Source organism: Acanthaster planci, linkage group LG18 (genome assembly GCF_054643075.1).
Source record: "Acanthaster planci isolate LZ-2023a linkage group LG18, COTS_SCS, whole genome shotgun sequence".
Classification (NCBI taxonomy): Eukaryota; Metazoa; Echinodermata; class Asteroidea; order Valvatida; family Acanthasteridae; genus Acanthaster; species Acanthaster planci.
In genome coordinates this window covers 3,324,532-3,352,306 of record NC_141794.1, presented here as the reverse complement: position 1 = coordinate 3,352,306, position 27,775 = coordinate 3,324,532, and the positions used below count along the sequence as shown (strand labels likewise).

The 27,775-nt window shown below is 45.6% G+C and overlaps 2 protein-coding genes across 2 annotated transcripts; both read left to right on the top strand.

Annotated features, from left to right (window-relative positions):
• The first annotated feature begins 32 nt into the window (after positions 1-32).
• LOC110980222 (protein dispatched homolog 1-like) lies at positions 33-9,543 on the top strand. The gene is made up of 4 exons (XM_022236690.2): positions 33-1,188; positions 3,310-3,433; positions 3,878-4,073; positions 4,448-9,543. Exons 1-4 carry the CDS (start codon positions 947-949, stop codon positions 7,045-7,047), a joined length of 3,162 nt encoding a protein of 1,053 aa, XP_022092382.2. The 5' UTR covers positions 33-946; the 3' UTR covers positions 7,048-9,543.
• A 307-nt stretch (positions 9,544-9,850) lies between these two features.
• Positions 9,851-27,087, top strand: LOC147796107 (protein dispatched homolog 1-like). Its single transcript, XM_087148373.1, has 4 exons — positions 9,851-10,319; positions 13,038-13,161; positions 13,607-13,820; positions 14,377-27,087. The coding sequence occupies exons 1-4, from the start codon at positions 10,177-10,179 to the stop codon at positions 17,049-17,051; spliced, it is 3,156 nt and encodes a 1,051-aa protein (XP_087004499.1). The 5' UTR covers positions 9,851-10,176; the 3' UTR covers positions 17,052-27,087.
• Positions 27,088-27,775: the final 688 nt, after the last annotated feature.

The window sequence follows — 27,775 nt, the reverse complement described above, 5'->3', positions numbered from 1 at the left end:
AGGCCGGCTGCTTGTAGCTAAACTCTCCTTGCGACCCACGTCACGTTTGTGGGTGTACTTGCTGTGCTTACAGATATTTTAGTCGAGGCCAAAAGATGGAACTCTTTTGTGAATGTTCTCTTGTTCAGTGGCAATGGAAAAATATTATCAAGTCGCTTTTGAAATTTGTTCTCAGGCTCCATGTCGTGTACCGTGTTCTGATACGAGCCAATAGATTGGTGCCTTTCTGAATAAATTGTTACGGGAAGTGTGTCCGAAGTCAAGCTCTGTTGGATGGCCTTGACGTGGGGATATGTAAAAGTCCACACCAACACCATGATTACATCTGTCAATGGTACGTTCTCTGGGATACTCCGATAGGTTCACTTGCTGTGCGCAAGCGCTAGAAACAGTCTCTCGTTGTGTTGGGGTTTAGAAACTGTTACTACTTCACGAATTGCTGGGGGATAAGAAACGGTCACCATGACGATGCTTAGTTACATGCAAAATCGTGTTTTGCCCAAATCTTGCCTTCGTCCCCGCGGTGGCTTCCGGGCTTCACTTTCGTGATTCTAGTTTCCGGAGTGAAGCGCGGTTCTCAAACTTGTGTCGTGATGAAGTGGAACAGTCGTGATGAACTGTTCGCGAAATTGACCAATCATGTACTTGTGAAAACAGCACCGAACCAATAACGTGCGTCATCGAAACACGATCTATAGGGCTATTATTAATGCACGAAGTCTGTGTCCATTCATGCCGGGATAGATTATGTCGACTGATGTACAACGGGGTCACAAATTACAAAGATGGTGGCTAGCGCGCAAGGCCAGATAATTTTCAATAGCCGGCTGACTGTTTCGGTTCATTTGAATACTGAAGGTTTGGCGTATTCAGCCATACACAAACGGTACATGTCTTTTTTTCTTTTCGGTGGCACAACGTACCAGGAGAACCTACGTACACGCAAATGCAGCGACGGATTGTGCTGAACACTGATATTCACATCACCGTCGCCCTTGGCCTCGTCCACTCCACTGCTGTACTTCGTACGTGCCACTTCCTGCCTGGCAACCCATCACATCTCCGCGCGATACACGTTGCTATCTATATTGGCAACATGGCCACAACGGACCCCCTGGACGATAACTGTATACTGATGGAAGAGAGTGAAGATCTGCGTCAAAATAGGCCCACAGGTGTCTGCTACAAGTGCGTACAGTTATGTTCCTCCTTTATCCTTCCATCAATAATCCGATACCCAAATCCATCTGCCTCCTGCATCTGCATGAATGGCAGGGTCGTTGGGTAGCACAGAGTAGACTATACATGTGTGCTTATCAGCATTCAATGATGTTCAACGGACGTTCAAACCAAGACAAGTCCACGTATGCTGGATTAGCATGCGCTAATTTTGAGGACATATTAATTTGGGATATGCACTATACGTGCATTACACATACATCGAGTGACTGTTGAAATCCACGACCTATGCGTGCAGGCCATTCCAACTGCTCAAGGTCACGCCATGCATCTATTGTGTAGCCGTTTGTAATGTAGGTTTATGAGCAAGCAGATAAATATAGAATACTAGAATGGCCAAATGACGCATGGAAGTGATAATCCAATTTGATTTCTGTTTATGCTATCTGAAGGAGTGTACGATTTAATGACGAGTCTTGTTAGGGATTATTATCAGTCCTAAGGTGACCGAAATCATAGTTCCACCCTATTTTAATTTTGGCTAGTCATAAGTTGTATATATGTAGACACGTAGCCTAGGCTAATGTCTGCCGAGGCAATGAAAATCACCGATTTCAGATCCAGGTGTAAACGACTTCAAAAAACATATCTAATACTAAGTACACGTATTGTGATCTTGGAATTGCTGTGGTCAGGGAAATATAAAGAAATAAAAGACGAGAACAATATTAACGTGGTCATACATCAATTAAGTAAACTAGGAAAAAAGAATAAAACTGTTTAGGCCTACCTCATACTTCATGGGCGTTTGAAAGAGAAGCAGAGGAATATTCACGTTGACCTCGAGCAAGTTTTCTTTTGCAGACTTTTTCGGCACCCGATCCGACTACCCGCCACTGCTTTTATGTGAGGCCGCGTGCATCCAAATAGCCATGCTCTAGCTGTGATGTTAATAATTATCGTATGATATGCAATATGCAATGCAGTAGGCAAACTTATAAGTGAGGCTTGTTCAAGCCTTCTGCTCGCAATTTTTAAGTTTGCCTACTTTATCGCATCATACGATAATATATTAATGTCAAAGTTCTTGCAGGCTATTTTGCTAGAAATGCCTGGTAAGTAGCGGTGGGTAGTCGGATCGGGTGTTTTCGTGCGTCATGGGCCCGGAAGGAAATAAGACCTTTTTTTCCCAAAAAAAAAAAACCTTGCGTGACTTTTTCGTCACTGAAACATCACTTGAAGCAACCGATACCTCATAGGAAAGTTTCGTATTAGTCCCGACGAATGAAGGTATTGTCTGCGCAGAGAGGAGACTCTTTGTGCGACGTATATGGGCCTATTATAAAAGTTGCTGACTCTCGCGACATTTTACGTTGAATGAGTCAGTTTCGATACCAAGGAGCTGTACAGCATACTTGATCAACGACATACTCAGTCACTGGTCGGCTAATTGTACTCGGTACCTCGAATGTACTTTGTGCATGGGTTACCTGACAAAAACGAACCGGCTGCCGAGGCCAAAAAAAATATCTTCGGTTTCTGGTTCAAAAAGTGGTAACGAGACGGGGTCTTTTTTGCCCTCACTTTTTTCTCCTTGAAATGATGCACGCACGTGCGCTTGCAATTGTATGTGCAGTACGCATCGCGCGCCGCTGGTAGACTGGCCCCCTCACTATTTACTGTTCGGCGTTGCCAGCTATAGATGGAGATGGAACATAAGATCACCTCGTTTATCTGGGCCCAGATTCAAACGTATAATTAGAAATGACGTCATCTGAAAGAGGGGCTCCTGTACAATACATATTACTCAACCGTGCCCCATCTAAAACCCGTTAATTAAAGTTACGCAGTAGCAGGATTCCAGTCAGTCAAGCAAGTTTGAATGCTTTTGGACATCATATTATACAAAATGAAAAAAACTGTTTATTTTGCCGACGCGCAGGTCTACGGCGACCAGAAACCGGAGACTTTTTTGGCCCAACAGAATAAGCATTGGCCGAACTATGGACTCGCCTCGCGTCTTTGACTCAAACGGCCTTTTGAATTTCGTAATTTACATGTACTTCAAGTCGGTAATGGGGCAAAAACACGATTTGTCTAATTTGCTGTTGGTAATCTTTAACACGTCAGGTACGCCAAGTTTCTGGCTCGTTTCTGGTATGTAATGGGCCTCGTGGTGCTCGTGGTAGTCACTGTATTGGCCGTTGTGACCTTCAAGGTATACGACCTCCCAGATTTCCCTGATCCGTCTAAGGTAAGTTCACGTCGTTCTCACTAGCAACGAAAATATAGATTTGCGGGGTTTCATTAAAACTGCCTTGGCCCCTGAAAGGCTATTTTGATGGTGCGTAAATTTCGATGGGCCCGCTGACTGTAATACGCCGGAAGGGTACTGAAACAATGAAAACGTACACTCGTACATGTAAGCTTGGGTAACGGCAGTGCATGTTTCACCTGACACTGCGTTTTCTGGTAAGTGAAATTTCATGCTTATCGTGCGCGTGTCAAATTACTGACGATACCATTGTGATTCTGTAAGAAATAGCCATACGTTGAACATTTCGTCAATTAAAAGTTTGTACATTAACTGTTTTAAGGAAAGAAGGTAGCCACATTCAGCGTCAAAAGTCAGTGGGAAAAATCCAAGACGGGAGAGGCAGAACTCTTCAGTGATCTTCACACTTCCTGCATTTTGTAGGGATTTGAAGCCAGGGGAACGCTTATCACATCTCGGTTGTTCAGCATCGACAACCTTGAGCGACATGCAGATGACTTGCTGGTGACGGATCCCTCTGGTGATGTTCAAGACGAAACCCGTCGGTATGCCCCTTCTCGTACCAAGCGGCAAGCGAGCAACCGGACTTACTCGGGCATTAAGTTCTGCACCTCATTATGTAAGTCATAATCCGAACATTTGCACTGGTTCGTTTGTGTCAACCGTCGTTTCTGATAGTTCTTTACAACAAACAGCTACGGCTAGATATCGATGTGGCCCGCTTGGGCTAACAAGCCAAGCCGTAATACAAAGATGGCGCGACGCAAAGGATTGCGGCAGAATGCGAAATAGAGTGAAAATGAATGTACACGGATATTGCACAACTGTCTGGCAACTCTCCTTTTGCTTTTTGGTCATGGTAGTTTCAAAGAAGAGACTATGGAGAGGCGTAGGTTTTGGATGCAATTCTCGAGCGAAAAGAAATCGTTTGGGAGATGAAAACCGTGAAATGTGCTTGAACTGGTTTTTGTTTCCTTCATTATAATTATGCAGGGAGTTCAAGGGGGTACAGTACAATGGTGTTTGAGGCAGTAGATGAAACAAATATACTCACACTGGATGCCATCAAGTCAGTTTGCAAAGCGGAGAGGCGACTGGTGACGTCTCATCCGTTGTACCAAGCCAACTGCCTCTGCCACGGCGAACGGAATGGAGAATGTCCCACTTGGTCTTTAGGAAACTACGCAGCCTTGCTCGCTAACAAGACATCCTGTACAGAAATTGAGCAAGAAGATGTGATGCGCCTCACCGACTTGTTGACGTTGTGCGCACCCTTTCTCAGTAACTGGACCCAAGGTCACGGGAATGTTCCCCCTGAGTGTGGCCAACACGACCACGCTGCCTTCGCGATACTTTATTACCTTCTCCCGACAGAATTTAGCCAGAGCATCGACAGCAAGACGGTCGCCCCGAGATCGCTAATTTGTGCAGTTTTGTTTCCCATCGACTCAGGCAAGGATGATGTCTTGGAGACGATTTATGAGGAAAGTGTCGAAAGGAAAGCAACTACAGACGGGATAACGAGGTTGAAAGCGGTAGACTTCTCCATCAAATACAAGTTGTTTAAGAAGCAGCTGTATGCCGATAGTGTCTACATGGGCATATCGGCTGGAGCCATATTTCTCTTGATTTGGCTTTACACTGGCTCGCTTTTGGTATCCCTGGCCGCCTTTCTCAACATGATGTTCTCGCTGGTGATGGCCGACTTCTTCTACACAGTTGTCTTTGTTAGGCCTTTCTTTCCCTTCGTCAATCTCATTGCAGTGATATTGATGCTGGGAGTCGGGGCAGACGACACATTCGTATACGTGGATCTGTGGAAGAAATGCTTATCGGAATTGGGCGATCGAGATTTGCCCAGGCTTGTCTACGAGACGCTACGTCATGCCTCGGTTACCATGCTCGTGACGAGTTTAACCACTGCCGCCGCCCTCTACGCGACGGCCTTCAGCCACATCATAGCGGTCAGGTGCTTTGCCGTGTTTGCCGGCACGGCCATCATCATGAATTTTGTGTTGACGATGACGCTCCTCCCAGCCGTCGTCGTCATGCAACACAAGTTGACTGCGTTGTGTTGTTCACTGAAGATTTGCTCTGGGTTACGCCAGTGTAAAGGTGGCTGCTTAGAGATCCTCTCGCACCGTGTGAAGATGATTTACGAAGAGCTCATTCCCTCTCTCGTTTTGAAGTTGAGATATGCATGGATTATCCTTTTTTTGCTGTTGATGACAGGAGGCGCAGTTGTAATCTTTTACTTTCCGCGTTTCCGACTCCCTTCTAGTTCTGATTTTCAGTTCTTCGTATCTTCCCACTACTTTGAACAGTTCGATTTTGTGTACAGAAAGCAGTTTTCATTTTCCAAGGAGACCTTTTCTGATTCCTGGGGCTCAGTCGTCTGGGGAGTCCAGGCGGTGGACAATGGCGATATGTGGGACCCAGACGACCGAGGAACTCTCGCGTTGGACGATGGTTTCGAATTCTCCAGTCCCGAAGATCAGGCCTGGCTGTTGGGATTTTGTCAAGACCTACGGGAAGCAGAGTTTTACACGGCTGATACGCTGGATTGCTTCATTGAAGGTTTTGTTGATATCATGCAGAGTGAAAGCTGCGAAAGCTTGGGAATAGACCTCTCTCCTTGTTGTAACCAGTCTTTATCAACATATAGCCCCTTTCTCTTCAAAACTTGCATCGCTAAACTTTCCGAACTCTTGCCCTCTTATAGGCCGGTATATTTTCGCAAAACAGACTCCAAACTCGCTGTCATTCGACTCAATTTTCGGACGCACTTTCCAAACAGCTATAATTTTTCCCGGAATGATGAGTTTTGGAGGACAGTGAACCCATGGGTGGAGAGGATGCTAAAGTCGGCGCCTGGATCCCTTAGACGGGGCTGGTTTATTTCCCCCTCGTACGGGATGGAGTACTACGATCTGCAACAGAGTCTTGCAACCGGAACCCGCACATCGATGCTAATCACCCTGGCAATTGCGTCCGGGATCCTTCTTTTGTCGATACAGAATCTCTTACTGACTCTCCTGGCCATGCTGACCATAACAAGCGCCTTGTTCGTCACCGTGGCAATTCTTGTTCTCCTCGGCTGGGAGTTGAACATTGTTGAGGCTACAATCATCACCTTGGCTGTGGGGCTGTCCGTGGATTTCACCATTCACTACGGGGTCGCTTACAAACTCTCCCCAAGTGACAGCAGAAGGCAACGGGCACGTTACTCGCTAAGTACCATGACCCCGGCCATCAGCTTAGCAGCATTCTCAACGTTCCTTGCAGGCGCTTTGGTTCTCCCGTCTACGGTGTTGACTTACCACGAGTTTGGGGTCTTTTTGATGATGGTCATGACTGTAAGTTGGATGCACGGCACTTTCTTTTTCGAGTCTCTCTGCATGGTGATTGGCCCTCAGGGATCGTGCGGTGGCATCCCTCGCCTGTCTTGTAGTTGCTGCTGCAAAAGAATGCACAATATGCCGCCTAGTGGTGACCAACTGGAGCAGGAACAGGCAAGACTGGAGATTTACGACAACCCGGTTACATCGAATGTGTTTGAGGACGAAAGTGGTCTCGGAATGATACTCGATTAGGTCATATCCCCTGATCAACCTACCTGCGTTATCAAAAGGACTTAGAGTTAATGCGCAAATTGAGTTTACACAATAACATATGGTTAAACCTGTGGTGGTGAAATGGACCAGTAAAATTTCAGCTGTCGGTCATGAAAATGTATGAGCAATGGGATTTGTTTACACCTTCAGCCTTGCGCACACGAACCAATGCGCGTTTCTTTAAAGTGCCTACCATAGAGATCGAAGTAAAGCTGGAGGTGACGGGCATATACGGGCGATTCACTATACTGCGCCTCCAAGAGTTTACAACGCGTTGGCCAATCACAGCACGCCAAAATCTGTCTACCCTTTCCAAACCCGCATTGGGTTGACAGATTTCTCGAAACGGGCGATTAACGTTCGTGCGCCTCCAAGAGTTTGCAACCCGTTCGCAAACAAAATTCGCGCGTTGTGATTGGCCAACGCGTTGGAGGCGCACTGTTGTGAATCGCCCGTATTCTTTAAGGGTGTATTCCACCAAATCGTTGGATTTCTGCGGGCGAGCTCATTAATATTTTGTGATCCTATGGAAATTTTTCCAATAAAACAGGCCATAATCAGGAGGGATCATAGAAATATTTCTATAAATCCCGATTTGGGACTGATAGTTTCCAGTTCGGGGTATTTCTTTCACAAAAGCCCCAAATTGCGGGCCTATTTTAGATAGAGGCGGGCGGCTACAGGGAAAGGCGAATAAAAAAAAATCGTGGCTAACCCCAAGAAAATTGAAACGAAAAGTGATCTTCTGGCCATAACCTTGAATTTCCGGTGAAAAAACCGGAGGCCAACCTCTTCACGAGAGTCAACAGGCGGCGCTAGTTCGGTCTGATTTTGCACTGCTATGGGCGCGTATTAGGCGTAGTGCAACCCACAAGGCCCTCGAGACGAGTGCCAGAAATGTCTAGGCGCATGACGAGTCACGCTGACACCAACTTCATGTACTTGCCGTTGATCTCCATTATTTCTACGAGAAACATATTTTAAAATCGTTCTCTGTAATCTATTTTTAGAAACACTTGTTTTATGATTTTTTTTGACGAAGTTTGTTTTTTGTGAGATATATTTTTCCAAGTAAATTTTCAGGAGATCTACATTATCAGGTTTGGGTTTATTACTCACAAAAACAAACTTCACAAAACATATCTCTTAAAAACAAGCTTTCAAAAAATATATCTCATGCGAACAAATGCTTCCGAAAATAGAAACATTGTTTCTTATAATAGATCACAGAGAACGATCTCCAAAAAAAATATGTCTCGTAAAAACAAACTTTGAAAAAATATATCTCATAGAAACGAACTTTGGATAAAATTTATCTCGTAAACACAGTTTTGGAAAAATATACTTTACTTTTTCAAAAAGTATTCTTGATGGCACTACGGGGCTTTCGTCAGTTGGGTAAAGTATATATGAAAATAAAAGAAGCAGGCCTAATCATTACCTGCAGAGAAACACATCATGCTCACAGTACTGTCCTTTCAATGCAATTACGAAGCCAGCGAAAGTAACTTGACTCAATCGGGTGAGGGCGCTACCCAAAAATCATTATACAGTTTTAAGAGGGCGGGGTGTCACTGAACGGTCATGAATTACACGCTCGTCAAACTTGTTTTTCTTGAAGTTATATAAACTTAGAATTGATTAAATAATTCGCTTGTAATCTTATTTTTACTGGTGAAAATAGCCCTAAAAGTAATTTGCCACATATTAGATTAAGTTGAAACCTTTACGAGAGTAAGATAGGATCGTGGTCGTGCACCTGCGTCCTTTTTTGCAAAAACGACTCGAGTATACACAATACTCAGTTTAATCTATCTTCAATCAAGAATCACGTTCTATAATCTTAACAAAGTTGGTATCAAAGACGTGCTCTCTCGAATGGGCCCTTGTTATGACTACATGTATATGCGGGGGTACACAATAAAATGTTTCATGCACCAACGGTTTCGAGACTAATCAAGCGGACACCCCTATGGTGCCCTATATCTACCGTCTCCCCACAGGCATCAGGCGTCAGGGTCTTGCATCTTGCGTCCTGGTTAAGTGGTAATTTGATACGTGTGTTTAGCAATGTGCTTCTGCCTTTTGCAGTGCCGGTCATTGTAAAGGCATATGTATGCATTTATTTACGTTAAAATTTAATATACTAAATGGATAGCACCTTAATAGCCTAACTAAAGTTTAAGGGTCAATTGTTTGAAAGTAGGCCCACAAACCAATAAAGTGTAAATTGGGAAGTAAACCACACCCCTGTCCCGCTCAATATAACTCAAAAACATGATGCGAGATTCGAGAGAGATCCACTAGGCGGGAGGTGAGGCGGCGGATATGGAACACCTTAGTTTCCTCGTGCCGTTTGCTTCGGAACGCTTTCACTCAGTTCTCGTGACCGAAGACAAAAATACAGGCCCAAAATTGCCTACGCCAACCAAGGCACAGTTTGTCTGTGCATGCCCTCAATACTTTCTCTAGAGTGCAAAATTTTCTATTCCAGAATAGAAATTTCGACAAGGGCCACATAATGATTGTGCAGTCTGCTCAATAATTGTGTGCACTGTATTATAATGGATGATTCTCAACTCATGCCGGAAAATGGCAGTGACTGTCAACCATTGTGTAAGCCTTGACGCTGTTGTAATAAAAAATGACACGTACATGGAATACGTAATGAAACAGAAAATGCATGTTGTTTGTGTCAAGCTTGCACTAGTCATTGAATTGAATATAATAGGGTGCGGTTGTGTTGATTCGCAGTTAGTGTTACCTTAGTTTCCGCATTCGTCATGCAGTGTGACATTGAATGGAACTACACCTGACGTTATTGAAAAACTGCCAGTAAAAGGTAACATTGCATGAAAAGAACAAAGACTAGGGGAATAAGCACTACCCATAATGTTCCCGGAAAAATTCGGGGAGTCCCAACATACCTAACGCATTAAATATGCAGAGAGTAACGGCTACATAAATTAGGTGAATCGTCCGCGGCGCCAAGTCCTTCGTACCGTCGTTTTGCTGGTGCGGGTTCAGCTGTCATGGTAACTACACCGTCAGACTTGCAAACCTCAAGTACATACGTTACTCATTCTCCGTCGTCAAGAAGACAGCATCATGGCCGAGTCTTGGGGACAAATTCACAAGCCTAATTCTGGTATTCGACCTGATGATAGCGCGTGTACTGCTCAGCAGGACAGCGAGGCAAACACTATCAACAACAATGCTGATGACTACAAGCCAGGTGGAGTGTGCTACATGTAAGTGGATCATGATTCTTTATCAAACGTACATGTACATTGCACATAACGTGCGTCACAATGATTACGCAAATCGCCATATTCCAACCTTCATTTTACTCAGCATGGAACACGCATGGCCTTGCACAAACCACAAGTTTTCGAAGTAGGCCGAGGCCTATCGGCTTAACTGTTCTCGCCGAACAAATGAATTGGGAGAGATTCAGTCATTATCTCGAGACATTTTTGTACTTGCATATTATACAAACATAATGGCGATCTATGTGTGAATAATTAACACACAGTGACGTACCGCGTCGCTTTAGTTGGATAAGCTTATTGTTGCTGTGTTCTTGAGTTTCTTTCTGTATTCAATTGGGGACCCTGAACAATAGCGGACTATAAGGTCCCCGATTGACAGAGGGTCCCCGATTGACAACTATGTACAAAACATATGGGTGGTCTTCTAAAAAGTTAAAGTACAAACAAAAGAGGAACAATAGGGGGTCCCCAGTTGCAGGCAAATACACACTTGTGTGAGTTGGTATAAAATCTGCCACATTAAAACATTGCTTGAAAAGCTGGGATGATGTTACAGATCTTTCTGTAATTCCAACAGCCACACAATAATTTGAAGGATGTAAATTCTCTTTATGACCATGTATGAATAAAAGGCTGCATCCGAATCTGTCGTCTCGAGCTCCAATCCCCTCCCCCAATGTTGTTTCTCAATGCGCGATCGGCGCTGCCGCTCGAGATGACAACATTGACCGTGGGAATGGAGGACCTGGAATGGGAATGGCTACTGACACCTGTCCCAACAATTTTGCCAAAGAGTGTCTGAGGTACTGCTAACTTTACATCCTTGGAGATCACCGATAGGATAACAGAATTCAAGGACTCTAGGTCTCAAATTAAATTGCTTTAAATTAAAGTGTTAACAAACAGTTAAGGGACATTGAGGTAATAGTGCATAGCATGCTTGTGAATTATCAAAGCACATGGATTAAAAAATGCCTGCACCCAGGATGGCGTCAAATTTTCTCTGCGTGGAGAATAAAACGTTAGCGGTCTAGTTTGTATAGAGCTCTGTGGCCCAAATGCATCATTAAAGAATTTGAGTCTCTCCTGTCCTTTCTTTTTGGACTTTTGATGGATCACCGTTGCATTTCTCGAGGCAATAACGGAGTGACGAAATAAGAAAAATCCCACAGGATTGTTAGTTATTTCTGTACTAGAACGGGCCTTTCAAATTCAGAAACGCATCAATTTTGGACAGTTAGGGGCCGAGGTGCCAAAGTGGATCGTATAGTTGTGATTGTACACATTATGCAACATTGATAGCATCTTCCCTTTTTAGCTTGTACAGTTTGTCCAAAATATAACTTCTATTCCACCTGTGGCTGCCATTTTGTATTTTCCAAGAACAATGGCGGAAAGCACACGCAAAACCGCACGATACGCACATGCAAAACTGTGAACCGGTTTCAGACAATCCTGGCCAAAACTCGTTGTGCCCCCCATCCCCGGCCCTCTCTCAATGTTGGGTCTAAATGTGCGATCTGCGCTCTAGCTGGCTGGAGATGACAACATTGACAGGGTAGTGGGGGACATGCCGGCTTCAATGGGTATGGCTATTGACGTGTGTCCCAACAATTTGGTTTAGGATTATAGGTCTAGGTCTTCAATCCAATGGAAATACACGGAGACGCCCAGACAATAGACCTAGCCATAGCTCTGCAAGCCCGTTTTGGACGCGGCCTAAGCCTACGGTTTCATTTTTTAAATAAAGAGTTTGTTCAGTTAATGGAAAAAATTGACGCTGAATTGCGAAATTTGCCTCTGTCCGCCATTTTGTTCTTGACGTACTCCAGCCATTCCCCAGTAATAAATGGAGAATAATGAAAACCGTGTTCGCACGACGTCAATGTGTTTATTGTCAACCCCGTTCTCTGGGATTAATCTAAAAGTGAGAGGGGTTTCGAATAGGCCTACACCCAGTGCTCACTGCGTGCACGATTGGTCACCGGACATCATGGACAGGAAATAACATGGTTGGTTGCAGACTAATCAGTACGTACCATTGACACAACGATAAATGCGCCTATTTCAAGAAACTTCGAAAGATTCCTGAGACGCTCCATGCACACCTCAAATTCTGGCGAAAGGGTCGAAAGATTTTGCGCATTGTGATTGGCCGACGCGTTGCTAACTCTTGGAGGCGCACTGTTTGCTCGCATTAGTCACTTCGTTATTAGTTTCTGTTGCAATCCCTGGGGGTTGGGGTATATATCCCCTCCCACTTTTTGAGGTGGCGGGAGGGCTGTTAAATCATCCTCCCATACACACACTTTTTGCGCTGAGTATTAAACAAATTAAAGCGGATTGTAAAGAATTTTTCAGACTTCAAACGATTAAAATGCATTCAATATTACTCAAAAAAGGGGAAAACAACTTTTAAAAAGCCATAAATATGCCATTCTGAAAAAATATTACAAACATGGATTCATATTATGAACATTAACCTCTATATGGAGCCATGGTATTACCCCTCCACCCCGCTTTTCAAATTTTCATGGGAGGGCAAGTCATGCCCCCACTTTTTCCAATCCCAAATCACCCCCCCCCCATTTCGGGCACAGACTTCCGCCACTGGTTTCAATGCCTTTCGATGGTACGTCATACTAGGACCTCAAGAGGAACACAAGGCTTTGACTTTAATGTCATTTGGGCTTCCAGGTATGCGAAGATCCTAGCCCGTTTCTGGTACGTCATTTGCCTCCTGGTTATTATGATTGTGGCAGCATTCACAGCCGTCACTCTTACTCTCTACCCTTTGCCAGACTTCTCAAATCCAGCAAAGGTAGGGTGAACTTGATTCAATTTTTTGAAAACTTGGTAATGCATTCTTGTACGTCTTCATTTATGACAATGAAAAAAATTAAGTTGCATTGCTTCGGACAGACAGTAAAAGGAAATAAGGACTATTTGGACAATAGGGTAAACTAAAGTTTAGAAAAGAATGCTTAGAATAAAACCTTGAAATTCGCCGACTTATTTCATTGTCAAGTGTCATCTATAGTAATGCATGTTCATGAAGAACTGGCAATACTTGAATTTTGTAACCTGCTCAAATATGTAAAACTCACCAGGTAATGAGATAAATCAGTGATTATGTTAAAGAAAGTTTTTGCTTCCGTCAGACGAATTCAGGACGATAATTTTCCCCAGGCAAATATTTCGCAAGTCGATTTTCTTTTTGATACAGCTGCCTGTACTTTTGATTGGTTTTAATGTATATCTGAAAGGGGTTTGACGCACGCGGGACCCTGAAATCAGCAAGAGTAAATAGTCTTCGAAACCTTTTCGACGACTCGGACGATTTGCTGGTGTTCCGCCCGGCTGATGCTGGACGCTCCCCAGATCAACCGGTGAGACAAGAGCGCGCTGCTCAGCAGCCAAGGACCAAACGGCATACCGACCAAGCAACCACTACCGGAATCCGTTTTTGTTCACCGTTATGTGAGTTGCTTTCCCTCCTTAAACGTGTCATTTTTTAAGAAGAGTTCTTAATCTACAAACCATTGATGCATGGTAAAAGCTCTGTGAAATAACGACTCACAAAAAACGTGAGTCCAGATCTGTTAGATACATGTATCGGCAATTTTTGAAAATACAGTCATGATTATTTCACTCGCAATTCAGGTGTTCAACAGTTGCTTTCAAATAGAAGTTGAAAGATGGACATTCACATCCGCAGGTATTCGCAGCTCACTTATCGAGACTCTTTACGTTTTGTGAAACACATTTCAACGATGATTTTCCGCCTGCTAATATGGTCACGTTTATAAAGTTGGTCTTTTTTTAGATTCTAAGATCAGATGAAATCCGATGCATGCAACGTCTATAGCAGGCAGTATCGTTGCTTTTGTTCATCGCTGAAACGCAGGCACAAATAAAGCATCTGGTCCTTTCTAATTTTTCATTGTTCCAGCAGAAGGAATAAAATTTATGGTGTCCTTGCAAAATGTGCTTTATGTTTGACGCAGCTAAAGGATACCTTTAATGTTTTTTTCAGGGCAAACACCACAAAGCACTGATTTGGGAACATTGGTGTTTGAGGGAGTAGATGGAAGCAACATGCTGACAGCAGAGGCCATTAAATCAGTTTGCAAGGCGGAGGAGGGATTTGTGACGTCACATCCATCTTACCCAGAGAATTGTCTGTGCACAGACGCACGTGGCGACTGCCCTAGTTCCTGGTCTCTCGGAAACTACGTAGCACTGCTGTCCAACAAGACCTCCTACACGGAGATCGAAGACATTGATGTGAGAGACACTGTTAGTCTGCTGCTGCGCTGCGCGCCGTTTTTTCGCAACACAACGGCAGAGGACATGCAGAAGGATACTATTCCAAATGCCATCCCGGACGAGTGCAAACAGCACGAGTACGCTGCTTTCACAATGCTCCACTACCTTCTCCCCGCCGAGGTCGGTCGGGGTGTCACCGAAAGCAGTACCTCGCTGAAGTCCTCGATTACAGCGGTACTGCTACCAATCAGAGACCGAGACGCCCAGGAAAAGATCTTCCAGGAAAGTATACAACAGAAACCCGCCACCGATGGCATCACACGACTCCGGGCGGTGAATATGCCTATCAAGTTCTCCCTCTTTGCGAGCGCCATCTTGTTTGATAGCCTGTTCTTCGGCATTGCCGCCGCAGCAATTTTTCTCCTGATCTGGATTTATACCGGTTCCATCCTTGTCACCCTGGCGGCACTCTTCAATATGGTGTTCTCATTTGCTTTGGCAGATTTCTTCTTCACGGTGGCATTTGTGCGACCTTTCTTCCCCTTTGTCAATATCATTTCTGTTATTCTGCTGCTTGGGATCGGTGCCGACGACACGTTTGTCTACATGGACCTGTGGAAGAAGTGCCGATCGGAGTTTGGCGACCAAGACTTGGTGAGACTCGTCCACGAGACCCTCCGCCACGCTTCCGCCACGATGTTTGTGACCAGCTTCACCACCGCAGCCGCGCTCTTCGCGACAGCCCTGAGCGAAATCGTGGTCGTAAAGTGCTTCGCCGTCTTCGCGGGGACAGCCATCCTGATGAACTTGGGACTGACACTATCTCTGCTGCCGGCCTTCATCGTCATGCAGCACAAACTGACAGCTTGGTGCTGCTCATCCACGACCAGCAAGGACCAGTCTACCGGGAAATGCAGTCGCTGCTTAACCAAGCTGCTCACACCCCTGACAAAGTTTCATGAAATTGTTATCCCCTTTCTTGTGAAGAAGCTAAGATTCCTGTGGATTGTTCTCTTTCTGTTGCTCCTTGCTGGTAGCGCAGTTGTAATTTTCCGTATCCCAGGTTTCCAGCTACCTAGCTCTTCGGACTTCCAGTATTTCATTAATTCCCACTACCTGGAACAGTATGATCTCGTCTACAAAGACCAGTTTGCATATAACAAGGACAGAGTTGGGGATTTTGTTGGATGGGTTGTTTGGGGTGTCCACTCAGTCGACAACGGTAACTGGTGGGACCCAGACGATAGAGGGACCCTAATTTTGGACGATTCTTTCACATTTTCCAGTCCCGAGGACCAGACGTGGCTGCGTAATTTCTGTCGAGATATGCGGGAGCAGAGCTTCCACACGTCATTTGAGGGCGAGAATTGCATTATCGAGAACTTTATCGGCTTTATGGAACAGCCAGCTTGTAATATCTTTGGCCAAGATGTGTCCCCTTGCTGCAATCAATCGGTTTTTCCTTACGAACCTGATCTCTTTAAGATCTGCCTTGCTAAATTTGCCGATGTCTTTCAATCTCCAAGTCTCTTCTTCCTCCGGACGAGCGGTCAGCTAGCTGGTATCAAAATCAATTTTCAAACGACGTTTAAGGACAGCCTCAAATTCGTTGATAACGACAAACTGTGGACGACCATTGATACTTGGATTGGAGAGAAGATAAAATCGGCGCCTGAATCACTCCAAAGGGGGTGGTTTTCGTCACATCATTACCAACTGTCCTTTTACGATCTCCAACTAAGTCTTGCAGCTGGAACCAGAACATCTATGCTCGTCACCTTGGCGGTAGCGTCCGGTATACTGTTTCTGACAATACAGAATATTATCCTCACCCTGTGGGCTATGCTGACCATAACAAGCACCGTGTTTGTTACAGTGGCAAGCCTTGTCCTGCTTGGCTGGGAGTTAAATGTAGTCGAGGCTACCATTATCACGTTAGCGGTGGGTCTGTCGGTGGATTTCACCATTCACTACGGGGTGGCTTATAAACTCTCTCGTCACCGTGACCGAATCGGCCGCTCTCTCTACTCTCTTAAAACCATGTCGCCCGCTATCACCATCGCGGCTTTTTCAACGTTCGTTGCGGGCGCCCTGGTGTCGCCGTCCACACTTCAGAGTTATTATCAGTTTGGCGTCTTTCTGATGCTCGTCATGAGCATCAGCTGGACGCACGGCACCTTCTTCTTCCAGTCGCTGTGTCTGGTGGCCGGCCCGCAAGGATCGTGCGGAGACATTCCGTGCCCGGCCTGCTGCGAGTGCTGTCGAGTCGGTTCCAGACCCGCCGAGGCAAGGTCCGTGTCACCCACGCGGGGGTGGATCACCGAAAGTCAGGGTCACGACAATCCTGTCGTGGCCAGTATCCGTGAAGATGAAGGAATCTATACCGTAACAAACGGATGGATTATTGCCCAGGGGAATGATCGTCTGCCAGGAGGCAAGTAATGACAGAACCATGACTCTGCAACCTGAAGTCTTCTCAATACATTTCATTTATTGTATTTTGATACCAGTGATGTATCGGGGGGGTACTTGCTCCCCTGACAGATTTTTTAAAAATTTATTATTATTGTAGACTATTTTCCAAGTTTAGTTGGCAATCTGGTTTATTGCATTTAAGAAGAAATTCAAGAAAAAACCCTCCCGGTATGTAGTTGCTGTCCCTCCCTTGAATATATATGAGCCAACTGAATACTTCTGAACCCCCTAGGATGTATGATGATTGCTGATTTGAAACCCTGTTCTGAATTCTGTTAACTTGTATACACCGAGGCGCTAGCGCTAAGCGTGGCCTTTTTATGAAGCGCGCCCTCACGAGACGGCCGTGAAAACTCGGCACTGCTGCAACATGGCCGCCCCCAAATTTCACCAAGAAATTTGCTAACTGTTAAGGCAATGGCAAAAACGTAACACTTCAGTTGAAACGATAAAAGTTGAAGAACGCAGTTGCGATGAGAACACATTTTTTTTTTACTCAAGCAAGCAGTTCCTTGTCCCACAAAGTCTAAAGGGAATGAGAGTTTGGGTTAGTAACAGATTGGCCAAACCAGGAGTATCACCCTCATCATACTTTGCCAGTCGCACCAGCCGGGCCACTGGGCGTTTGTACTCTCGGTCGTTGACTCGAACACTGACTACCCTCACTCTCTGGTCATCACCAGGAAACACTTGTGTAATCGTCCCCACTGGCCACTGAGACCTTGGGAGCTGGGGATCTGCTATCATCACAACATCTCCCTCCGACAGGTTTTCCTCTTCCCTTTGCCATTTCTGGCGGGTTTGCAGGTTAGGAAGATAGGACCTAACAAAGTGACGCCAAAACTGATCGGCTAGTACTTGACTGTGCCGCCAATTCCTGCGACCCTTCAGCTCTCTCTCGTCATAGACCACCATCGGAAGTGCTGGATCCCGTCGCCCCATAAGGAGCATGTTTGGAGTTACTGGATCCACGTCAGCAATCTCAGAGGAGGCGTATCCCAGAGGTTTTGAATTGAGGATACCCTCAACCTCCACTAGCACTGTGCGAAGAACTGCGTCAGTTACGGTCCTATCTCCAAGTACTGCCTTTAAAGCTCCTTTGGCTGATCTGACTTCCCGCTCCCAAGTACCCCCAAAATGGGGCTCATTGGGGGGGTTAAATTTGAATTTGACCTTGTACTTGGCAAGTCGCTACACAATATCCAGCTCCATTGCCTTTAAAGTCTGCTCGATTTCTGTATTGGCCCCCTTGAAATTTGTTCCACAGTCGCTAAGATGTTCAAAGGGAACTCCTCTGCGAGAGGCGAAGCGCCTGTAGGCCATCAAGAAGTGATCGGCATCCAGACTTTCTAGAATATCGAGGTGCACTACTCGGGTGGTCATGCATTTGAAGAGTAGCCCCCATCGTTTTTCCTGTCGCCGCCCAATTTTAACTGTCAGGGGCCCAAAACAGTCTACTCCTGTAGAGTAGAAGGGTGGCTTTTCCAGCTGCAGCTTGCATTCTGGTAGATCTCCCATGCGGGGCACCCTGGGCGTCCCTCGCCAGCGACGGCATTCTGGGCAAGCACGCAAGATTCCCTTTACCATACTGCGCCCCCGCAAGATCCAAAACCGGCGCCGCAAATGGGCGAACACTTGATCAGTACCAGCCTGATGACTAAAATAGGCATCAGCATCCTTTATCAGGAGTTTTGTGACAGGATGGTGTGGGTCAAGAACAACTGGATGGGGCTCAACCAAAGCAGTGTCTGTTGAGGAAGCCTTCCTTAGGCGACCTCCAACTCTAATCAGCTTGTTAACTGGGTCAAGTTCCGGTGCCAACTCAAGAAGACGACTATTTCGAGACATCTCCCTATTGAACAAAAGAGCACCGACTTCCTCCTTAAAGGTCTCGCTCTGTGCCTTTCGAAGCAACAAAATCTCCACCTCCTGGGTTTGTTCTGGAGTTAGAATACCATCCAGCAACTGATCATCTGGGTACAGCTGCCTTCCAACTGCACTGACCAATTCTGTCCAACTTGAAAAGGCTGTAAAGTCAACATCAACCTCTGAGGTAGGCACTGTGAGACCACAGAAGACACTCTTGATTTCATTTTGTTCAACGATAGAGTTGACACGAGTTTGTGCCAAGATACATGCACTGTCCTTCTGCCACTCCTCTTGAGGGTCACGAAGCCACCCTGGGCCATCAGTCCATCTGGAGCCTTTCCCTTATTTGGAAACTGGTAAGCCGCGGGTGACATCGTCAGCAGGGTTATCCTCACTTCGAACATAGTGCCACTCCATACCTTCAGACAATGTTTGTATCTCGGCTATACGAGTTCCAACGAAAACCTTGAACCTGCATGACTCTGACTGAACCCAACTGAGTACAGTGGTGGAGTCGCTCCACATCAGAGTATACTCAACATCAACTGTAAGAGCCTCTAGGACGACTTGCGCGAGTTGGGCACCAAGAAGAGCCGCCATTAGCCCAAGACGTGGCATAGATAGCAGACGCTTTGGTGCTACCCGACATTTGGCTAACACAAAGCTTGTGTGGATCTCCCCAACGCTGTCAGCGGTACGTAAGTAGGCAACTGCCCCATACAACTTCTCTGAAGCATCACAAAAGACATGTACGGACCTCTTCGCCGTGGTTGTCTCAACAGACGGTGGTGTATAACACCGTGACAATCGTATCTGTGGGATATACTCCAACTCCGTGCACCACTCTTCCCATCTCTGAGTTAAACCAGGATCAGTTACCCTCTGGTCCCAATCCAGCTTTTCTAACCACAAATCACGAACAAGCAACTTGGCTCTAGCTGTGAAGGGTGCAATGTCCCCCAACGGTTCAAATTGACTTGCAAGGGCCCTGAGGGCTATGCGCTTAGTCAGCACATTGTGTTCTGGAACCTTGGCTGGGTGATACAGCTCATCACTCTTCCAGTCCCAGCATAGCCCAAGAGCTGGCTCTGGATCGCCCCCCCTGTGGGTCCAGTGACAACGATTGTACCTGACGAGTTGAACAAACCTCACTGGGAAGACTCTCAAGTACTGTGGGGTGACTACTCGCATACTTCACCATCTGGAATCCTACTTCTTGTAAACATTTGCGTGTGCTCTGGACAAGTTGGATAGCCTCTTCTTCAGTGTCTCGACTGGCCAGCTGGTTGTCTACGTAGGTCTCTTTCTCTATTGTAGACTGGACTCGTGGATACTGGTCTACCCGGTCCACAGCAGCTTTCTGAAGGGCAAATGTTGCACAGCACGGACTACATGCAGCCCCGAATGGAAGCACCAACCACTCTATGACAACCCATTTGTCAAGATGCTCATCTTTCCAAAGAAACCGAAACATTCGTCGCTCTTCCGGTCGGAGTCTAACTTGATGAAACATGGCGGTTATATCTCCTGAAACCGCCACTCGACCCTGACGAAATCGTAAGAGAACATCCAACAGAGATGGACCCAAGGTGGGGCCGGCAACCAGTTCATGATTGAGGCTCTGGCCTCCAAACTCAAATGAGCAATTGAAAACGAGACGGTTTTTCCCACTACTTTGTATTACATGACACGGAATATACCAACCTCGTAGTTGGTCTGCCGACAAGTCATCCACCGGTCCAAGAACCCTGACCTGTTTCTGGTCTTGGAGTTTCCGGATGTACGTGCGACAATAATCTGCCAACTCTGAGTTTCCCTCAATCTTCCTCTGGTTTGAGCGGGCCAATGCCAATACTGCTTGTGGGAGACTGGAAGGTTTCTTGTGGTTAGGCTTCCACAAGAGTGGAGTTTCAAGCCGCTTCACCCCATCAACTTCAACTTCCCTGGTGTTCTCTTCCAGCATGTTGATGGCAAGCTTGTCAATCCTCGAGCGGGTTACCTGCTTTTCATTTACCTGTGGTAATTTATCAACTGTCATAAATTGCTCCATCAATTGGTGCAGCTGCTGGTCCGGTTGCTGTGTAGCACATGATGTGAACAGAATGCCTCGGCCCTCCAAAGTTTTACCAGGGATTTGGAAACCTTGGTGACCAAGGACAGTCCAGCCAAACAAGGTGTTTACTGCCACGGGGGAACTACACTTTGGACCACAGCGGACTTCAGACGAAAGCGTGAGTTCGACATGGTCCGCACCGATGAGCACAGACGGTTGAACCCTGTGGGCCGAAAACAATGCTAGCCCTCGTAAGTGAGGCCACTTGTTTTGTAGATCCTCTGCAGACACACTGTAATCAACTAGCTGAACATCTGGGGCGCTGAAAGCACACTGTATGCCGTACCTTTCACTGTCTCCACGAGCAGAGACTTTGAAGTCAACACATTTTCCCTTCCAGCTGGTGTCGCCCATCACAGTGCTTATACAAAGTTGTTCTTCATGGCCAGGAATATTCAACTTGTCAACAACAGACTGCAGGACCATTGTCCTCTCCGCACATTCATCCAACACGCCAAAGGTGTCAATGCGACCTGAAGGCCCATGCAATGTAAGTGGCACAACTTTAATCAAAACATCACGCTTGTAGTCCACTCTAGGGCTAGGCCCCACCCCAGAACACATTGCTGCTTCCTTAGCTATGGGTTCAGAAAGTTCGTGGAGGCTGGTGCGGTGGTCACCTTCGCATTCTTTACACTTTTTAGGATACACACATTCCTTTTCATGTTTCTTTGCACATTTTTTACATCGTTGGTTTGTCTTCAACCACTGCAACTTCTGTTCTCTTGTCAGGCCCTGAAATTTTTGACAAGTTTCGAGGTAGTGGCCCGATTCTCTGACTTTGCAATACAAACAGCTAATCCTCTCTGGAGTCATTGCAGATGCATTGCTTTCACTCGGGGCCTTGGTCTCAGTAGCAATCTTCTTTCTGACTGCTGATGCAGTCGCTGCTGACTGAGGACTGGCTTTGGCCATGTAAGATCTGGATGGATACGGTTGGTTGGATGGAGACTTCTTTTGCCCCTGACTCCGCCATTGTGAAGACTCCCTGGGGGACTTTGACTTGCTTGCCTTTTCTAGGAGGATCAAACTAGCTGGGCCAGTCTTCTTCTTTAATCATCGATTAAGATCATGTACTGTGTATCTCATACCATGGCCTTGATTCCACATTTTGGACAGGAATTCTGAGTGAAGCCTCTCAGGCAATTTTTTGACAAGCTCAGTGGCATAGCGGTGGTGCTTAAGATCATCACTAAAGTCCAATTTTCCAGCTGTTTCTACTGCTGTGGCCAGCTCATCTGAGAAGTCACGGAGTCCAGACCAATCATTGTACGCAAGGACAGGACGGGCCTCTAGCTGATTGAGTAGGCCTTGGACTATTCGTGCTGGATCCCCATATGCCTTATGCAACTGCTTCATTGTCGCCGCATATGCTCCATCTCCCAAGATGAGATTACGGTCAGCAATGGCTAGAGGACGACCTCCGAGATGACTTCGTAGGTAGGTGAATTTGGTGGCATCTGGCAGTTGATGCATGGGGCCTTTCATGATGCTGTCCCACAGAGATCTAAAGGTTACATACTGCCTAACATCATGCTCACTGTCGAACTTAGGGATGTCCAACTTGGGGAGGCTATCCCAAATTCCAAAGCCATAGCCAAACGGGCCTGCGAAAGTCGTCACAGGGCCTTTACTGGCATTGGCAGCAGGAGTTGGGGATTTGTCCTTAGCCTTGGAAGATCCCTTAGAACAGTGTGAATGTTTGCTACCTTTATCACTCTCTGATGGGTCTTCACCATTGGAGGAACTTGATTCGCCCTGTTCTTCACCACTGGAAGTTTCTGTGTCCTCTCTTGAGGTCGATGGCTCTGGAACCTTGCCATTCTTGGTGGATTGCTGCCTGGAGGCACCATGCTGGGTTGGGGACTGACTGCCCACTCCTTCCATGGCGGATGCACCACTGGTTGGTGAGAACTTGGAAACTGGCATGTCACTGAACAAACGAACTGTGGGCAAAGACTGAACTAACATGGTGTTAGGAAGAAATACGGAGGCATTTGGGTTAAAGACTTGTGGCAAGGAACTGGCCACTTGTACGCCTGCTGCCTGGTGAGAAACATACGAGTCTGCCATAACACACGAAACCGGCACATTTATTATCCCAGGAGGATGAGTGCTTGCTGCCCCGTGTGAAATGTATGCGCCTGACATGACATGCGAAATGTGCACGCTTGCTGGCCCAGGAAGGTAGGTGCTTGCCGCCCCGTGCGAAACGTATGCGCTTGACATGACATGTGAAGTGTGTTGACTTGCTGCCTCACGAGGGTTAACACTTGTCATGGGGATGGCCATGCTGTGCTGCATTAACGGTACAGGCTCGGGCATGCGCGCGTTAAGATTGACGGAGGTATTCATACCAATATCAGCCAACATGGATACAGAGGGCTCAGAAGTACTTACCCCTTCATTTACCCAAGCAAAGGTTCTATCTTTAACTGACTCCACCTGTCCTGGTAAGTGACCACCCACTTTTGTTTGGTCTTTTTCTTCCTGATAAATTACATCAATTTCATGTCTCAGTCTCTCATTTTCTAGTTCTATCTCTGCCCGCCTCAAATCTGAGTTGATTTGAATTTCCATCTGCTTGGCTTGGAACTGGACTTTCGCTCTTTCCTCTTCCGCCTTCCTCCTGAGCTCCTCCAGTTTCCTGCGTGATTCCTGTTCAGCAAGACGTCTTGTGATCTTTGACTTGGATGATCTTGCTGAGGAGTTGCGTGAGGTCCCGCTGTACATGGAGGGAGGTCGTCCTGTATCGGGCACATCAGCATCCGCAGGTTGCCTGGGCAGAGAAACACTTGGTTGATGAGGAAAACTTGAAGGCTGTATGACATTGTGGTCATGGGCCTCGGGAACATGTCGCGGATAACGCCCTTGGGTTTCTGGAACATGTGGCGGATAATGCTCTTGGGCTTCTGGTACATGTGGATAATGTCCCTGGGGATCCGGAACATGTGGCGGATAACGCCCCCGACGAACATGTAGGGTTTCTTCAGCTTGGGTTTCAGTAGTGACAGACATGTTGAACTTGACAGTTCTTAGTTAGCTGGATGTCATCCGGCTCGAAGGACCAATTTTCTGTAGACTATTTTCCAAGTTTAGTTGGCAATCTGGTTTATTGCATTTAAGAAGAAATTCAAGAAAAAACCCTCCCGGTATGTAGTTGCTGTCCCTCCCTTGAATATATGTGAGCCAACTGAATACTTCTGAACCCCCTGGGATGTATGATGATTGCTGATTTGAAACCCTGTTCTGAATTCTGTTAACTTGTATACACCGAGGCGCTAGCGCTAAGCGTGGCCTTTTTATGAAGCGCGCCCTCACGAGACGGCCGTGAAAACTCGGCACTGCTGCAACAATTATTATTATTATTTTCGTTTTAAAAGTTTTTTCAACTGAGAATACTTCATATTATCAAAAAATTGGTTATATATTTCTCCCCCATTATCATATTGAATGAACCCACAAGTGCATTTGCTTTTGAATTCCCCCCCCCCACCAGAAGCTGGATATGCCACTGCTTGACACATTACTTCTTTAGTAGTAGCTTATTAGTCCCTGCAGGTTCGTGGAAGATATGAATACTTACTATTGGAAAATGGTTTCATTTACACAAACAAAGCACAGCCCCAGACCATATCTTTGGGGCAAATTTTTTTTCAGCCTTTAAACTTTAGAATTTCTTCAGACGATGACTTATGATCTGAAGGACGAGGCTACATTTGGTGACTTTATTACACGTTTTGGAGAGGAGGGGGAATGAGATCATCCCTCGAGTCGATTTTTTTCTCATCACATTTTTGAAAGAATTTTTTTTCTCCTTTTGGCACCCCGATGAGCTAGTTGAGTTAGAGTACAGGGTGTATATTTCTGTGTTTGTTGTGTTGAAATCCAATTTGATGATCAACTGTCAATCTTCCTAGAATGCTGGTTTTCTTAGGAAGATGGGACAGCATATTTTTTGCACATATTAAAACGTTTTTGCTTTGCCAGTCTTCACTTTCTCTTCAGAAGACACCAACTTGTTTAAGCCTCATGTCGCTGTATTCTTAAAGATTCTGGCGGTTGGTGCAATAAGGAAAGCCCAATTCCAAAATCGCAGTTTTAAACTGAATCTGGCTTGGTAATTTGTTTGGAATGTATGGTTAATGCTCTGTTCATATGACCGATTTTAGATAGGGCTTGTATTGCCTAGCCTGTTTGTAGATAATGTTTATAGGCGTTATAATCCACTTGGACATTTCACTGAAGTAGTTAGTGACTGATGGGAACACTTACAAAACATGCAATGCTGGATTTGGTTTTGGAAAGCAATTTGTATAATTATGTCTATATGTATTGAATTGAAATCAAAGTTAATTATCACCTATCCATTTCCCAAGCGTTTTGTCTTTCTTAGGAAGATGATAGAGCATACTTTGGTTCCGATTTAAAATGTGTGGTTTTGTCATTATTGTGTAAAACATCTTTTCACTCCCTCTCTCTTGAGCCAGCATGTTGATTGAGCTAGAGCTCTATTCTTAGAAAAGACTGGCAGTACTGGCGTTTCACAATAGTGCGCCTCCAAGAGTTTGCAAAGCGAGGACCAATCAGATTGCGCGAAATCTGTCGACCCAATGCGCATATTTGGAAAGGGTAGACAGATTTCGCGCACTGTTATTGGTCAACGCGTGGCAGACACTTAGAGGTGCACTATCGTGAATCGCCTGTATTCATGAACCCAATTTCAAAATCGAAGTTTAAATTGAAAGGTTGCTTAGGTATGTTACTGTTGCTTGAAGTGCATGGTTAACGCTATGGAAATATGACCATTTGTAAATATTGCTTGTGTTGCCTATATCTGTGTACATAGTTACTTAATGTTTTTGGGCGGGTCATAATGCACTGGTACATTTCATTGAAATAATGACTGACGGGAACACTTACACAATATGCAGTGCTGGATTTGGTTTTAGTAAACATTGTGTATGTCTTTTGTTGAAATGAAAAGCAAATATCATCCATCCATTTCTCTAGTTTTCAGGAAGAGGAGACAGCATACTTTTACACAGATTATAAATTTCTGGTTTTAGTGTTCTTTTGTGAAAATCTTTCTTTTACCGCCCTCTATTAAACAAGATACCAACTGTTTAAAGGCTTTTATAGCTGTATGAAAAAATTGGCAGTTGGCCACAGAGGAAAACCCAATTCTGAAATTGCTTTTTAACCTGCAAGCTATTTTGGTGTTTTGCTGTGGGTGCATGGTTAATACCCTGTAAATATGGCCATACTAAGGACTATATCGTACCTATTTTAGTATCTTCTCACGGTTTAGTCTTCAAAACTCTCCACTTGCCACGCTGTATGCGTGGCAAGTGGAGAGCTATTCTTCAAACTGTTACTGTCAGGAATTTCAGCTTCTCACCCGTAGCCATGCCAGGCCAGCCTCCACTCTAGACCCAAATTCCTTCGAACTGTTTCTTTTGTGTGAGTGAACAACGGTATGTGCTGACCTTACCACGCCAAGGCCTCTATTCGATACACCCTGAGCTAGCGGACCGCTGACACGCTGCAGGCCAAGTTGCTTTCAGTCAAGCTGTGTGGGCATTCTGCTTGAATGTGGCCGTTCATCTCTACACCCTGCTGGGGCACTGCACTCGCGCAAGGCATCGAAAGTTAAGACAACACCATCGGCTGCAACAACGTATCCGTGCCGGAACAATACTCTTCCTCGCCTGTCAAACCCTGCTACCCGCGAAGTCAGCCACCCAGGCCCCATTCTGCAGACCAACCGTACTTAAGCGGCGACGTTAATACCACCGAGTGCCCTCTACTTGTCACCTATTCCTCGGCTAACAGAGCAACCTGGCAACCTGCTAGGTTGTAAACAGTCGCTGAACCTTCATGTTTCCGTAAGAATTGGCCGACTTCTTAATCCATATTTTTGTAACGGTGTGTGTTACATTCATTCAATGTAATTTTCATCCTCGGTTGATTTTTGTAGTGTAGTAAAATAACACGCGCTTTACCTATTATGAAATGCAATTCTAGTTCCTCAATCTTGTTGATTTCTGACTTGTCACTTTCTCTGTCCCATTTTGACTCACTGGATTTGTTCACTGAATAATTTTGCTTTCTAGGCCCGTAAGACCAGAGCTGTTGATGTTACCGTACTTAATCACATGTCGGCGGATGACGTGTTAACACATATTTTCCCTATTTACTCCACGGCAGATGTGCATACTCGTTGAAGAATTCATTGCCGCGGTTGACATATTAACGAGTCGTGCTTGGTTGAGTCGCAGAGGAGGTTGAGTCAAAGCACGAAAGACGATCCTTATACACGCAGACGCTGCCACTGAGTGGACCCCTCCACACACTAACCCATATACCCAGCAAGATATGGGACGGACGGGTACCCCCTTACATGTCCAATCTCTATACACACTCTGGACTATTGTTACCTAATACCCCCCATGCGTGTTAAGGATTCCTGAGATTCCGATCAAACATTGACCAACACAAAAGTGGTGGTGTGGTGCTCGCTGTCCCAAATCTTGCTTCATGTGTCAACCCACAATAATCCTTACATGCCTTTCTTGAGTAATTAGAATTGATTGGGAACCCACACCATACACGAAAGGACCAAGGGGACAAAAAACCTCCTTTAATTGGCGGTGAACCAATTTGCAAAGAGATGAGGTTACAAAATTCCATTTAGCATTGTATCAAA

Bases quoted from the DNA above. Each gene is read 5' to 3' on its own strand.
- LOC147796107 (XM_087148373.1), top strand. From the start codon at position 10,177: ATGGCCGAGTCTTGGGGACAAATTCACAAGCCTAATTCTGGTATTCGA. The intron at 13,162-13,606 runs GTAGGGTGAACT...TATATCTGAAAG, and splicing joins ACTTCTCAAATCCAGCAAAG to GGGTTTGACGCACGCGGGAC. The intron at 13,821-14,376 runs GTGAGTTGCTTT...TGTTTTTTTCAG, and splicing joins CCGTTTTTGTTCACCGTTAT to GGCAAACACCACAAAGCACT.
- LOC110980222 (XM_022236690.2), top strand. From the start codon at position 947: ATGCAGCGACGGATTGTGCTGAACACTGATATTCACATCACCGTCGCC. The intron at 3,434-3,877 runs GTAAGTTCACGT...TGCATTTTGTAG, and splicing joins ATTTCCCTGATCCGTCTAAG to GGATTTGAAGCCAGGGGAAC. The intron at 4,074-4,447 runs GTAAGTCATAAT...ATAATTATGCAG, and splicing joins TAAGTTCTGCACCTCATTAT to GGAGTTCAAGGGGGTACAGT.